Below are 14,763 nucleotides of genomic sequence, written 5' to 3'. Positions count from 1 at the left end.
ACTTTGGAGCAATTTAATGCATCCTTGCTAAATAACAGTATTCATTTAAATATATATATATACACACACACTGATCAGGCATAACATTATGACCACCTTCCTAACTGTGTTGATCCCCCTTTTGCTGCCAAAACAGCCCTGACCCGTCGAGGCACGGACTCCACTAGACCCCTGAAGGTGTGCTGTGGTATCTGACACCAAGATGTTAGCAGCAGATCCTTTAAGTCCTGTAAGTTGCGAGGTGGGGCTTCCATGGATCGGACTTGTTTGTTCAGCACATCCCACAGATACTCGATTGGATTGAGATCTGGGCAATTTGGAGGCCAGTCAACACCTCAAACTCAATGTTGTGCTCCTCAAACCATTCCTGAACCATTTGGCAGGGCGCATTATCCTGCTGAAAGAGGCCACAGCCACCAGGGAATACCGTTTCCATGGGTGTACATGGTCTGCAACAATGCTTAGTGTCAAAGTAACATCCACATGGATGGCAGGACCCAAGGTTTCCCAGCAGAACATTGCCCAAAGCATCACACTGCCTCCGCCGGCTTGCCTTCTTCCCATCCTGGTGCCATGTGTTCCCCAGGTAAGCGACACACACGCACCCGGCCATCCACGTGATTCATCAGACCAGGCCACCTTCTTCCATTGCTCCGTGGTCCAGTTCTGATGTTAACATGCCTACTGTTGGCACTTTTGGCGGTGGACAGGGGTCAGCATGGGCACCCTGACTGCTCTGCAGCTATGCAGCCCCATATGCAAAAAACTGTGATGCACTGTGTATTCTGACACCTTTCTATCAGAACCAGCATTAACTTCTTGAGCAGTTTGAACTACAGTAGCTCGTCTGTTGGATCGGACCACACGGGCCAGCCTTCGCTCCCCACGTGCATCAATGAGCCTTGGCCGCCCATGATCCTGTTCCTTCCTTGGACCACTTTTGATAGATACTGACCACTGCAGACCGGGAACACCCCACAAGAGCCGCAATTCTGGAAATGCTCTGACCCAGTCGTCTAACCATCATAATTTGGCCCTTGTCAAACTCGTTCAAATCTTACGCTTACCCATTTTTCCTGCTTCTAACACATCAACTTTGAGGACAAAATGTTCACTTGCTGCATAATATATCCCACCCACTAACAGGTGCCGTGATGAAGAGATAATCAGTGTTATTCACTTCACCTGTCAGTGGTCATAATGTTATGCCTTATCGGTATATATATTACATATTACTGACCCCAAAACTTTGAACAGCAATGTATAAACATTATGATATACGTGAACCAAACCGTTTTATGCTCCAGCTATGCCTTGGAAAAATGCTTGCTGTACACTGATGACTCTGTCCATCGGGATATCCTGTCTGCCTATTCTGTCCAATACTGTAACCGTTGCTCATTCTAACCTCTCCTCCCCCTTATGAAACAAGAGAAAAATGAATGCAGTATCAAACTGTAGTGAACACACGGTGTGCCACGGGGGTGTATGTACTGGAAAATTAATGCTCTAAAGAGAGACTCCTGCTTTATTTATAACATTATATCTGACATTATAGTCTCCTGGGTTTATACTGATGTAGAAACTGTGCAATAACCATATTGTGCTCTAAACACATGGTTTTCAGTTACAGAATGGTTTGCAAAATGGCCGCTCTTCTTTGCTTTTTTTTTTTTCTCCCCAGTGAATATTTCTATAAATATGTTCTGGTCATACATGCTGTAGCTGTACTACTGTACGGTTTTAAAATTATAGATTAAAGGATTAAAGTATTTCAGCTCAAACATTAATATGGTGTTAAATAAACCAAGCATCCAAACAGTCAAAAACAAAACCCTCAGTAAATCTTCAGAACCAACATTATAACGAAGCATCAAATCATCTAAATCAACAAGACCAACAAAATAGGCTCATTTTTAGGTTTGGTTATGCATAAATCAGACATTATTCCCTCATAATGTCCACCAAATGACTCCAGTTCACAGTATTTCATCAAGACAAATGAACTTTGCACTCTATTTCTGGAAACACATCTGGCACATTAAAATTCAAGGAATCTAATTTGCATAGTGGATAATACACAAAGTATACTCACAAAGTATAACACACAAAGACCCCTTGAACAAAACGTAAAAAGCAAAAGATTTGGAACTCACCTTCTCTTTCATCTTCTGAATCTTGCGAGCAGCGTTGCGCCGTTGGTGGCGATCTTCAGTGCGCAGACTGAAGACGGCCTCTCCGCCCCGGCCTTGTCGTTCGCCCTGCCTCTCTGCCTCCTTCAGCTTATTCTCTGCACTTAGAGTCTCGGTGTGATACATGTGATACGTCTTCATCACCTGCAGGGGGCAGAGCAGCCAGGGAACTACATTACCCACAATCCCCAAGTCCAAAATCCTTCAGAAGAATGCAACCCTTACTATAGTGTGCAGGTTGCGGAAGTAAAAACTCCATTCATTTTCTCCATAGGCAAACTGATTTTTAACTTATAAACCTTTAAAGACTTGACAAGGTTGTTAATCAATGGCATTTGCTTCTGTTGAAGCCGTTAGCCCACATTATTTCAACTTATTTTTTAAAATAATCTCGTTTAATAGCAGAATTCGTGGTGAAAAACTACATTACCCATGATGCTGTTCAGAAAATTCCACCAATCAGACAGTCGCGACAAGCAAAATGCACCAAAAGAGCTCTTTAGCTCCGCCCACTCGCATTAAGCACTGAATTACTCTAAAATACTTAAATATTTGTGTTAAATTACATTTCTCCTTCGTTTTTAATTTGATTATACTGTTTGCAATGCTTCATGGGATTGTAGTTCTTTCCCTCACTAAAGCTGTTAAGTACACAGTCTTGCACTTTTATATTTTTGTCATATTTTCAAATACTTTTTTGCTTCAAATCAAAGTTTGTAATGTTATGATTCACCTCATAGCTGGTTGATTTGGTTCATGGATTATAACACTTTTACAAAGTTAAATGGGTGAAATGAATGGAAAAAATACTCACACATAATACTTCACAAATTGCATCTTTCTTTAATTCTGACTGCTTATAGTCAATAAACACTGTGTTAACATTTGGGGAATTCTTGCAGACATTCAGTTGAATTTTAGGCCGTGGTGGACCAGCATCAAAAGTGTTTTTTGGAGAGAACGCCAAGACTGTCAAAAAACACTCTTTACTTGCTACACGCTAAATCATGCAACATGCTCCCCGCTCCGCTCTCATACTCTGATGTAAATCCTTCTCAACAAGGATGCAAAACTGCTTACATGAGGGCTGCAGTGGGGTGGAAACTTCCTGAACTTTGAGTACTTTGGTTCAGAGAATTCATCTCATTTTTAGTATGCATTCCTGATGTTAGCGGTAAGCTCAGCTGACAGACTTAATGTGTGCTGCATGTTTTTGTTTTAGCAAGGTTATTTATGCAAGAGCTGCTGGCTTTTAAGACTTCAGGCCTGTCAGACAAGCTCATATTTAGTTCAAATATTCACAACTCCACATAAAAACAATTACAGACAAATAACATTTTTAGGAGGCGTGGTTTTGGAGACGCTCTGAAGAGAGGGTGGGATCTAATACTTTCAAAGCTAGCTTGCTATTGCTAGCCTCTCCAAAATTGCCTACCCTACCTTTAAATTATTATAGTCGAGCCCAAAACAAAATCAAGACTTTGTAAAAGAGCATAAAATGGCCTGTGATTTCAAATTTGCTCTCTAATGGTCTACCGGTATGGGACGATACTAACGAACTGTATGCGTTCCTGTAATACCATCACTTCGAAGGCAGAAATTGGGAAAAATATAAGTTCATGCTGGTCTTTTCAGCAACTACAGAATTGGGTAAAACAAAACAGCTGCGCAGACAAAATGTTAGATTGAGTAAATGTAAGAAGAAACCGATGCGGTCGAGTTCTGGAAGAAGGCGAGTGAGAGACAGAGAGTGTCAGTAATGGAAGAGGCGAGTTGCGTATTGATGGAATGATAAAATGAGAAAGAGAAAAGCGCCAGAAAAGTGATGGGATGAAAAAGTAATCCAAAAAGAGATTAGAGAGATGATGAGAGAGAATGAGACAAGCTCACCGTGTAGAGTTCGTTAAGAATCTTCATCAGGTCTTCTTGCAGCTGGAAAATGATCTCTTTGCTCTGTGGGCCAAAAAAGAAAACAGACAAGGTGTGTTATAATGGACAGAGAGTAAGGGCCGAGCTGGGTCAAACTCAGATATACAGCCAAGCAATTGCTGTTCGCGCTTTGTCAATTCTGAACTAACACAATAGATCAAAACAACTCAAATGTCCACTTATGTGTTGCTTTACTTCTTTACGTCAGTCGTGTCATGGCAGTACCTTTTCAACTCTACGTTTTGGGTCCATCAGATGCACTGACCAAGTCATGTTTTTCTTTTTGTGTTTTAGAAGAGCTGTAATGTGGTGTAATGCTCATTGTTCAAAAATACCAGGATGATACAACTGTTCTATCCCGATGAAGAAAAAAATAAAAGGGTGAAATCCTTGAAATAAAGTAAACCAAAATTAGTTTTGTACAATTTTTATTATTATTATTTATTATTATTCACAAAAAAAGTGTATGGATTTACATGATTTAATCAAGTACATGAACCAATTAAGTTACACAAACATAATTTGTTTACGTAATTTCAACATATTGAAATGAAGTCATTTTTAAGTGACCCAATAAAGTAGTATCAAAGTATCCCTGACAGGATTAATGCCTTCTTTGGGGCAGTTTCCCGGACAGGGTTTAAATTAAGTCAGGAGTAGGCCTTATCTAGAATAGTTAATCGTGGTTTAAAAAATGGCTTTCTGAAACACAGATTACTAAAATCTGGACTATGGAGTCCTGAATTAAAATAAACCAGATTCATTTAAAACCAACTGTGCTAATCTGAATTAGCTTGAGAGAGGTTGCCTATAAAACATGGAATGAACCAAGAAAAGCTTAAAATTGCATGGAACTGAGAAGCAAATCCAAGGAAAACAATGGCAGCAAAAAAGACAGAGACAGTTCTTTTAAAGCAAGCAAAATATATCAGCTGTGAAAAAAAGAAATGCCTGGAAATCTGTTTGTAATGAATTCTATATATAATAATCCTATGATTATTAACGCTTCTTGTTTTGTCCTGTAATTTACATATAGCAACAAACTAAACAACTATTTTTTCCACATGTGATGTTTGGTGTTGGCAGTCTAGAAATGATACTGGTTTAATCCAAAGCACTATCATAGTGGTTACTTTATTATTAAAACAATAACAAATCTTGTTAGCAGGTCCTCAACCCAAGCACAAGCTCAACACTTCACCACAACGATAATCTCCAAAAAAACACTAACATAACAGAAACTTTTAAATACCAACATAACAGAACATTAAACATAAAGAAGTCTCTCCATTTTCTCATCTTGCTAAAAATGCATAAAGTAACAATTTATTTCAAAATGAAATCATCAAGTGAATTCAAATAGTAACCATTTCAAGTCAATTTAACATGAAGCAATCACATTTGAACCAGAAACAATGGTGTTAAATCAAATAAATTGTTTAAATAAAGTGAACAGCATCAAAAAAAAAAAAAAAAAAAATCATACATACATATGTATGAGTGTATATATACATATTATACGATATCGATATATATCCAAGTAATACATGTCTTCTTTGAAACATAATGTTAATCTTAAGTTAAACCTGCCTCCTGGTAGGTTTAATTTAAGCCTCAATTTAGTCCTGGAGTAGCTCTAGTCTTCCTCCAGGAAATCAGTTTATTAAACTCTGGACTAGACTAAGTCTATGACTATTTAAAACCATGACAGAGAAAGCAGATTTCTGTTAATCTGGTTTAAAGGGCCATTTTATTCTAGGACTAGGCTTAATCTCTGTCCGGGAAACCGCCCCTTTATCTTATATTTTTTAAGTCACATGACTTAATTATAAGATTGTACTGGTCCACGTCCTAAGCTAATGATCCACAATGTTAACCCATTGTAATTTAAATGGTTCTAATAATTCCAACATAACTGAACATTAAACACTATTAAACACTATCAGATCTTTTCTTAAAAACACTTAATTTGAACTTAATTTTTACTCTCCTCATTAAGTCCCAAGCGAATCATGCTGGGAACTACAGTTTCAGCAAAAATAATTTTTGAGTACTTGATTGGTTCACATTTGCTCTAAATAATTTAATCTAGTAGATTAAATCAAATTTTAGAGAATTACATTAATCGAGAAACACAATTTTGTTGTGTAGACAGAGTAAATTAGACAATATGTGTTTTCCTGTTCTTTCAGTGTAGGGAAAAAGGCAGTAAAGCAGTTTTAAGAAGCAAGAGAGAAGTTCAATAAAACCCAAAATGGTATAAAGTTTTTGGTTGTTGTTTTTTTAAACCATACAAAGCCAACATGAATACACTACATTTATAAGAACTTGGCACATATGTTTTAAAAAAATATATATTTTCATTGATGCATCTTGGATACTCTTAAAGGATTAGTCCACTTTCAAATAAACATTTCCTGATAATTTACTCATCCCCATGTCATCCAAGATGTTTATGCCTTTCTTTCTTCAGTTGAAAAGAAATCAAGGTTTTTGATGAAAACATTCCAGGATTATTCTCCTTATAGTGGACTTCAATGGCCTCCAAACGGTTGAAGGTCAAAATTACAGTTTCAGTGCAGCTTCAAAGGGCTTTAAACGATACCAGACGAGGAATAAGGGTCTTATCTAGTGAAACAATCGGTCATTTTCTAAAAAAAAAAAAAAAAAAAAAAAAAAAAATCAAAATGTATATGCTTTATAGGCACAAATGATCGCTTCACAAGTGCTTCCACCAGAACGCAATTCCGTATTCTTCAAAAAGCTTACGCTAAATGTCCTACGGCTTCCATATTCAACTTACGGAAAAAACGGGAACGCGCCGCGTTCGTTCCATAAGTTGAATAAGGAAGGCGTAGGACATTCAGCGTAAGCTTTTAGGAAAAAAATCCTGGAATGTTTTCATCAAAAACCTTTAATTTCTTTTCGACTGAAGAAAGAAGGACATGGACATCTTGGATGACATGGGGGTGAGTAAATTATCAGGAAAATTTTATTTGAAAGTGAACTAATCCTTTAAGCCTTGTTCAGACTGTCAGTCCAAATCTGATTGAAATCTGATCAGATTTAGCAAAAAAAACCACACGAAATGCGATTTTTACAAATCCGTTTCGAACTAAAATTCATATGTGATTTTCTAATCGCATTTCTGTAAATCAGTTTCAGTCTGACCACTCTGATCAGATTTCACGCAACTTTTATGCGACTCTCACGCCACATAATACGTAAACGTCGGACGTTGTTATAGGAAACTATAGCACAAACAAGGTTGTGTTGTTGCAAAGTGCCGGTCGAGCAGAAAATGACAGTATAACAGAGACATGTTTTGAAACCGGCGGAGACCACAGCGTGGAATAAAGTCACAAATAACAGCCTCCTACGGTTCTGCCGGTGCCTCAGAAGACACAGCGGCTACATATTGTCATGTTGATATAAGACAAAACATCTCTATTTCAAACCCCTCCATGCTGCGGTTGTTGTTGTTGTTTTTGGCGTATACCTACCAACTCAACGGCATTGCCTTAGAAACCAATGTAGATATTCCGGAAAACGAAAGAGCAGCATGGAAAACACGAATCGAATCAGTTGTGTGGAAAGTCAATTTTAGATCGGACTCACGCACAAATATTCGGATATGAACTGACAGTGTGAACGTAGCCCTTTTCGTCATTGACCATTCTACAAATCTACATTAGTGCCGGTCTACTAAAGTGTTGTGCAGGAAAAGAAATTCACTTCCTATAAATAAACCACCACTGTGTTGGATTCTACAGAGACAAAGACTGAATAATGAATGGTGAATCCACATAAAATAAATCCACAGTCATGCACACAAGCTGTGAGTTTAAGATTGTGGTAACTATACTGACAGAATTAAAACAAACTGCTAGGAGCAAACTCCATTTGCTAACACCAGAATTACTAAAGAGGAACAAGAAGTAATACTTTAATTATCAAGAGATTTTCATCTCCCGTCAGCACTCTTAATGAATGCATATTTTTTCCACCTTTCATTTTGATGTAATTATACGTGCTTCCCATCACATTACAGCACTGACGGGAACGACCTTCCACGCTGACCTGTGTTTGACCTCACCTTCTTGAGCAGGCGCATGTTGTCCTCGCTGACATGCGTGAAGCGCGTGATGACGTTGTTGAGGTAAAGGTCGCTGAGTGTGGCGTGGTCCTTACTCTCCCTCCTCACCTGGTTCAGCAGCAGATACCAGCAGTTCACGGGAGAAAGGAGGTTCTGGTCCTTCCTGCAAGCCATGGAAATGTGCGGGTTTAACATGTAGATGGAAAAATATACGAAAATACAAGAAAATAAAACTCAAATCTATAGATCTGTTATTAAGTGTTTATCATCTGCATTTGAATTGGGGTTTTTTTTGCCACATTTATTAGGGGAAAAGTTGTACAAGTAATTATTAACAACAGGATCTGCATTTTCATGGGTTTAAATTAGAGATGCACCGATACCATTTTTAAGGACCGAGTACGAGTACCGATACTTTTTTTCTGGTACTCGCCGATACCGATACCTATACATTTATTAATTATTATTATTATTATTATTATTATAATTGTGGCAGTTTTCCAAGCACAACACAGTGAGGCTAATGAATGTAGGACAGCTTCTTTACTCCAATGAAAAAAGTAATCATTTTTATGTGCTTGTCACAAACTTAAAGCACAAATTTCACAATGTCCAATAACCTTCAAAAGGCATAATTATTAAAGTCATAATAAAAAAAAAATTAAAAAATTTTTTGTCCTGGAGTAACTTTTTTTAACCTGCCTTTCAAAAAGTGATAAACAAATATTACAGAAAAAAATGTTTATAACATAACACTGTGAACCAATGTAAACACAACCTAGTGACCAGATTTCTCATGGTGGAATAAGGGACGAGTGGGCAATATTTTATTTCACGATATATTCATTTAACATCTTTTGTTGTTTTATTAACATTAATGACAGACAAATATTTAATTAGGCTACTCTCCCTTTAAGACCGAATCCATGTATATAATATACTGACACATATCCTGTTTTCACCCACCTGTGAGTCCACTTAAGCCATAACCGACTGTATTTACATGAGATACTCCACACGATGGACATTTTGACAACTATTTGTGCATTTGACCATTCAGGCGCAAGGAGAACTGATCGCGCGCTGTCTGAGAGAACTGGGATCGCGCGCAAGAAGGAGAGAGAGCGCTTCTGGTCTGTCATTCAGCGCGATTTGCATGCAGTTCGCAATGTGTGGGTTGTCATAATTAACTTTGAAGTATTTCCACACCCCCCGAGGCTGACATTGTTTCTGCTGCTGCCGCCGGTGTCTCTGTGCGCGGAAAATTCTGTCAGTTATGTCACGTGACGTATCGGGAGTACATGTACTTGTACTCGTACTCGTACTTGTAGTACGAGTACGAGTAAAAGTACATGAGCTTGGTATCGGGCCGATACTGATTTTTGTTATAAGAGACAATAAAAACAACTTTGTACATCAGAACCACTTCTTTCCTGGTAAAAAAAAAAAAAAAAAAAATGAACTTGATTTTCAAAAGTCAATGAATTTGCATCCACTGAATATAACATTTTTGACAAGCCACGTAACGTAATTTATTTAAGCCACAAAATAAACATCATTCAGTAAAATAAGTGTGATGAACTACACAAAAAGCATTTTGAATGTCTTCAGCATGTTTTATAATTACCCAAAAATCAAACATAGTTCACCCTCACGCACGTTATCATGTCCGTCAAACACTTAGGCTGGCTGTCAGCTGTAATATTATAACTAAAAACATCGACATAACGCACTTATGCGCATAAATCACTTCACTGAATACATAATTATTACCTTATGATCCATCTGTTTTCAAATCCAAATAATTTGAATATCACAACATTGATGTCTGTCAAAAAATATGCGCACAATACACAGTAGTATTTATGAGAAGCAGAGGTTCAGCGAGTAACGCATTTCCAAAAACCCAAACTACCGGATGTTTTGACTACGTCATCGCTTTCTGAGAAGAGGGAGAAAATGGCGGCTTCAACATTCTGTCTGTCAGAGACCATAACGTACGTCTCATAAGCATATTTTCGGGAACTTGACAGATGATACACCGGATTCATACATTAAGTGACCTACTTCATCTTGAAATATTATGTCAAGCTCTTAAATCACAAGCTCTTGGTGATATTAAAAGTGAATATCTTTATCTCTGCTGTAGGACTCTCTGGGTGGCACAGGGATCTGCTGTACACGCTGTTTTTGTGAGTGCTTCTCTGTGGCTTTTTTTAAGTAGTCATCCAAATCCACTAATGAACCATTTCTTATTTATTCTCAAGTAATGTTTAGGCTTTGGTGATGATTGCAACTGCAGTTCACTGAATTGACTAGTTTGCGCTTGGTAGGATGATTCTCTCCAAGAATCAGGGTGTTAAGCAAACCCTTAAAATCCATATAGTTCCAGCTGAACACACTTATCATAAAATCTTCATTATGAATGACTCATTAGTGAATATATCAACATACAAACCACTGATGACAAGTTACTGCTCAGAATTTCATTCCATGTCAGCATTTTGTTAAATTATATTAATCATTTTTCCATTATATATTTGATACTTGAGATCACAAACTGAATAATATATTACATAACGGGCCTCTAAAAGTATTTGAACTCTTAAGGCGCACTGAAATGTCTAAATGTATTTACATTAGATAAGGAAATATAATTTAAGACTTCACTCTAAAAAATGCTGGGTTAAAAACAACCCAAGTTGGGTTGAAACTGGGCAAACTCAGCAATTGGGTTGTTCTGACCCAGCGACTGAGTTAAATGTTTGACCAACCTGCTGGGTAGTTTTATTTAACCCAACTATTGTTACTATATGGCTGCTTAAAATGAACCCAAAATAGGTTAAAAACTAAAAATCAGACACATAATTACTAGAGGCAACAATAATAAAATCGAAAGGTGAACATTTATTAATAAGCAATTCAATAAATATTTATTGTTTAATTATTATGAATTAAAAATATTAATGTTAATTTCCAACATATTTTGGGATCATTTTTAACAAGCAATGCAGCAATTTTTAAGCAATAGTTGAGTTAAATAAAACTACCCAGCAGGTTGGGTCAAACATTTAACTCAACCGCTGGGTCAAAACAACCCAATCTCTGGAATTGTCAATTTTCAACCCAACTTGGGTTGTTTTTAACCCAGAAGATCATTTTTAGTGTACACATGCACAAATATATCAAACAAATATATAATATAATTTTACAATATTATGTATTTTTTTTATTTTCTGTATTTTAAAATGTAATGTATTCCTGTGATCAAAGCTGAATTTTCAGCATCATTACTCCTGTCTTCAGTGTCCTTAAGAAATCATTCTTATATGATGATTTGCGTCTCAAGAAACATTTCTAGTCGCACTTTACAATAAGGTTCATTAGTTAACATTAGTTAACATGAACTAATAATGAACTGCACTTCTACAGCATTTATTAATCTTTGTTAATGTTAATTTCAACATTTACTAATACATTATTAAAATCTTGTTAACATTAGTTAATGCACTGTGAACTAACATGAACAAACAATGAACAACTGTATTTTCATTAACCAACATTAACGAAGATTAGTAAATACAGTAACAAATGTATTGCCCATGGTTAGTTCATGCTAGTTCATTATCATTTATCAATTTTAAAAACAGTTGTGCTGCTTCATATTTTTGTGGAAACCACGATACAATTTATTTATTTATTTTTTTCAGAATTCATTGATGAACAAAGTTCAAAAGAACATCATTTATTTGAAACTGAAATCTTTTGTAACATTATAAATGGCTTGTGATTAATGCGTCCTTGCTGAATAAAAGTATTAATTTCAATTAATCAAAAAAATCTTACTGACCCCAAACTTTTGAACTGTAGTATGTACTGCATGTATAACTATGTTTTAAATCACATTGCATTTTTGCTCATTTATTTTAGAGAGTGAAGATGGTTTAACCACCTGCCGAGGTGAGGTAAAAAGACGCCATTTTGTTTCACACACTTGATCTTCTATATTAGTAATGGCTGTTGCGAAAAGACAATGGGAAGCCATTTTGGAGCAAAGAGGCGAATGTCTTCAGCAGCCAGTGACTAATCACAAAGCTCAGCAGGCATCTGATGGGACAGCCCCATGAGGACCAGCACACTAACAGTGCCCAGCAAGAAGGGGAAAGAAAAAAAATGTAACAGAAGAGAAACTGTGAAACTCTCTCTCTCTCTCTCTTTCTCACTTATCCCTCATCACTCTATTTTCCCAGCAGAATGTTATCTGCATTAATGAGACAGCAAATACACAGATGCCTGTACACACACACACACACACACACACGAACAATAACTACAGCAGACACAGCAATCGCCTCTCCTCTGCCATCTCTGATTTTTCAAGCATGAAGCCGCGGAGCATCATGGGTAAAATATTCCAGACGTCGCCCTAATCCACCACAAACCACAGTCAAACAAAACGGGGAGGGAGAAATCATTTGAAGGTGAACGAAAGGCACCTGAACCAAAATGATTCGCCACTGAAAACGAATCTTCAATCATTCATGTGCATTCACAGCGTGGCACACACACGATCTCCACTCACTTGTATTGTTGGTGGTCCTTGGTGCTGCGGGTTTTGGCCATGAAGCGTTCGGCGAGCTTCTCCAAGTTGCGTGAATATTCGCTCTCGATCTCGGCTTTCTTCCTGAAGAAATCCTGCAGGTCCTGGAGGAGCTGAACCCGCATATCCGTCTGCTGCTCCAGACATTTCTGCTGCTCCACTAACTGAGACCGTATCTCTGCTCACACACACACACACACACACAGAAAATGATGTTAGCTAATTAACAACGGCCATTTAAAACGACAGTGTTTCATGCTTAATGACAGCTGCTGTGTAACTGACATCACATGACACGTTCGGGAGTGACTTGAACACAATGTGGGCACTGATGGGTGAAGTTGTGCTCTCTGAACCAGAGGTTTTCCTCCTAACAAGGCGGTCTGGATTCTTCCTTAACAACACACTGGTTATCACACTCACTGCCGTTGCCAAGACAACAGGTAGTGGAGTGGAGTATCCCATGGGATTAGTGTGTGTGTTTAAATGGGAGAAGGTATTCAGTATTCTCCATCCTAGTTCTCATCTCCACTTCTCCTCAAACTCCTCCTTTTCCTTAAAGGAATAGTTCACTCAGAATTAATCACCTGCATTCATTTACTCACCCTCACGTTCTTCCAAACCAGTCTCTTTTTTCCATAAAAAAAAAAAAAAAGGAAGTGGATAGTGACTTGCTTTTTGACTCATCTCAAAACAGAAGCAAATGTATCATAAAAGTAGTCCATATGACTCACATGCTTATCTAATTCTTCTGAAGTGGTGTTATTAGTATTATTTATAGTTTTGAATTAGCTTTCATTTTTATTTTCAGGTATTTTATTAGTTTTAGTTACTTTTTGTGCTTTATCTTTAACATATTTCAGTTAGTTGCCAGGGCAACATTTTAAAATTTTCATTTAGTTTAGGTTTTTCATCTAATATTTAATATTTTATTTTAGTTTTACTTCAATTAACAAAAGCATTAGTTTTAGTTAATGATAATAACCCTGTTCTGAAGACATACGATAGCTTTGTGTGAGAAACAGTCTGAAATTTAAGCCTTTATTCACTGATAATCTAAGGCTCTGTTTACACCTGGTATTTGGTCGATCGGATCACGAGTAGACGAGGGAGACACATTCCCGTTTACACCTGGTGTTTTAATCTGTCTCTTTTGTCCACTTTCGACCACTTCTGTCCTGATTTCTTCGAGGGGAGGGTCTATGGGCGGGTAAATGTATGGGCTTTTTCAGATCTTTCAATCTAATGGACAAAATAAGCTCACGCAATTTACATATGAATGTGCACAGAGACGACGGAAAAACATACGGAGAGCAGCAGCTTTCATTTCTGCTCTGACAGCCGCAAAACAAGCCGAACGCTGTGAGTGTGTGTGTGTTAGAAATCAGGAATGGTGGGAGAACATTGTGCTTGGTACATTTTTCATCTTCAAACCAAACTTGGGTCTCCAGCCGACAAAGTTTAAATCCCGTCTGGCTAGCACGCGTCCTGTAATGTTTACGCGTCAGGTCAGTAGGCGGAGAGAAGGCGGTCTTTTGTGGCTGTTCGAGCACATTCATCCACATGAGAGTTTCCAGTACGAAAACAATCTGGTCGAATGCGTTTTTAACTACATCTGAAAGTGGTTGAAAGTGGACAAGCTCAAAATGTTTTAGACCCCGTTTACACCTGTATTTAGCATCATCCACTTGTGATCCAATCAACCAAAACTTAATACCAGGTGTAAACAGGGCCTAAGATGTGACCGAATCAGGAGTCAGATTTGTGAACGAATCATTCTTGCTTTGTGAACCTGATCAATCTAATCATTGAAAAGTTCGGACTCTACGCTGATTTTTCAGTCCTGGTCCAGTTAGATTCGGTCTCGTTCCAGTGTCTATCGGTTATTTTTTCCAATTTCCACACACACTCACACAGCGCTTTAGATGTCCATTTACAGACTTCTG

The 14,763-nt window shown here is 37.6% G+C and overlaps 1 protein-coding gene across 1 annotated transcript in view; it reads right to left on the bottom strand.

Annotated features, from left to right (window-relative positions):
* srgap1b (SLIT-ROBO Rho GTPase activating protein 1b) overlaps positions 1-14,763 on the bottom strand; it is a 51,647-nt gene that overhangs the window by 22,469 nt on the left and 14,415 nt on the right. The window contains exons 2-5 of the mRNA XM_051891144.1: positions 12,800-12,995; positions 8,218-8,380; positions 4,083-4,145; positions 2,157-2,336 (exon numbers count right to left, since the gene is read on the bottom strand). Of these exons, the coding sequence (XP_051747104.1) occupies positions 2,157-2,336; positions 4,083-4,145; positions 8,218-8,380; positions 12,800-12,995 (602 nt within the window). The remainder of the gene's footprint in view (positions 1-2,156; positions 2,337-4,082; positions 4,146-8,217; positions 8,381-12,799; positions 12,996-14,763) is intronic.

The sequence above is a fragment of the Ctenopharyngodon idella genome, chromosome 4 (assembly GCF_019924925.1).
Source record: "Ctenopharyngodon idella isolate HZGC_01 chromosome 4, HZGC01, whole genome shotgun sequence".
Lineage (NCBI taxonomy): Eukaryota > Metazoa > Chordata > Actinopteri > Cypriniformes > Xenocyprididae > Ctenopharyngodon > Ctenopharyngodon idella.
Note: the sequence above shows the minus strand (reverse complement) of the source record. Positions and strands in the feature narration are given on the sequence as shown.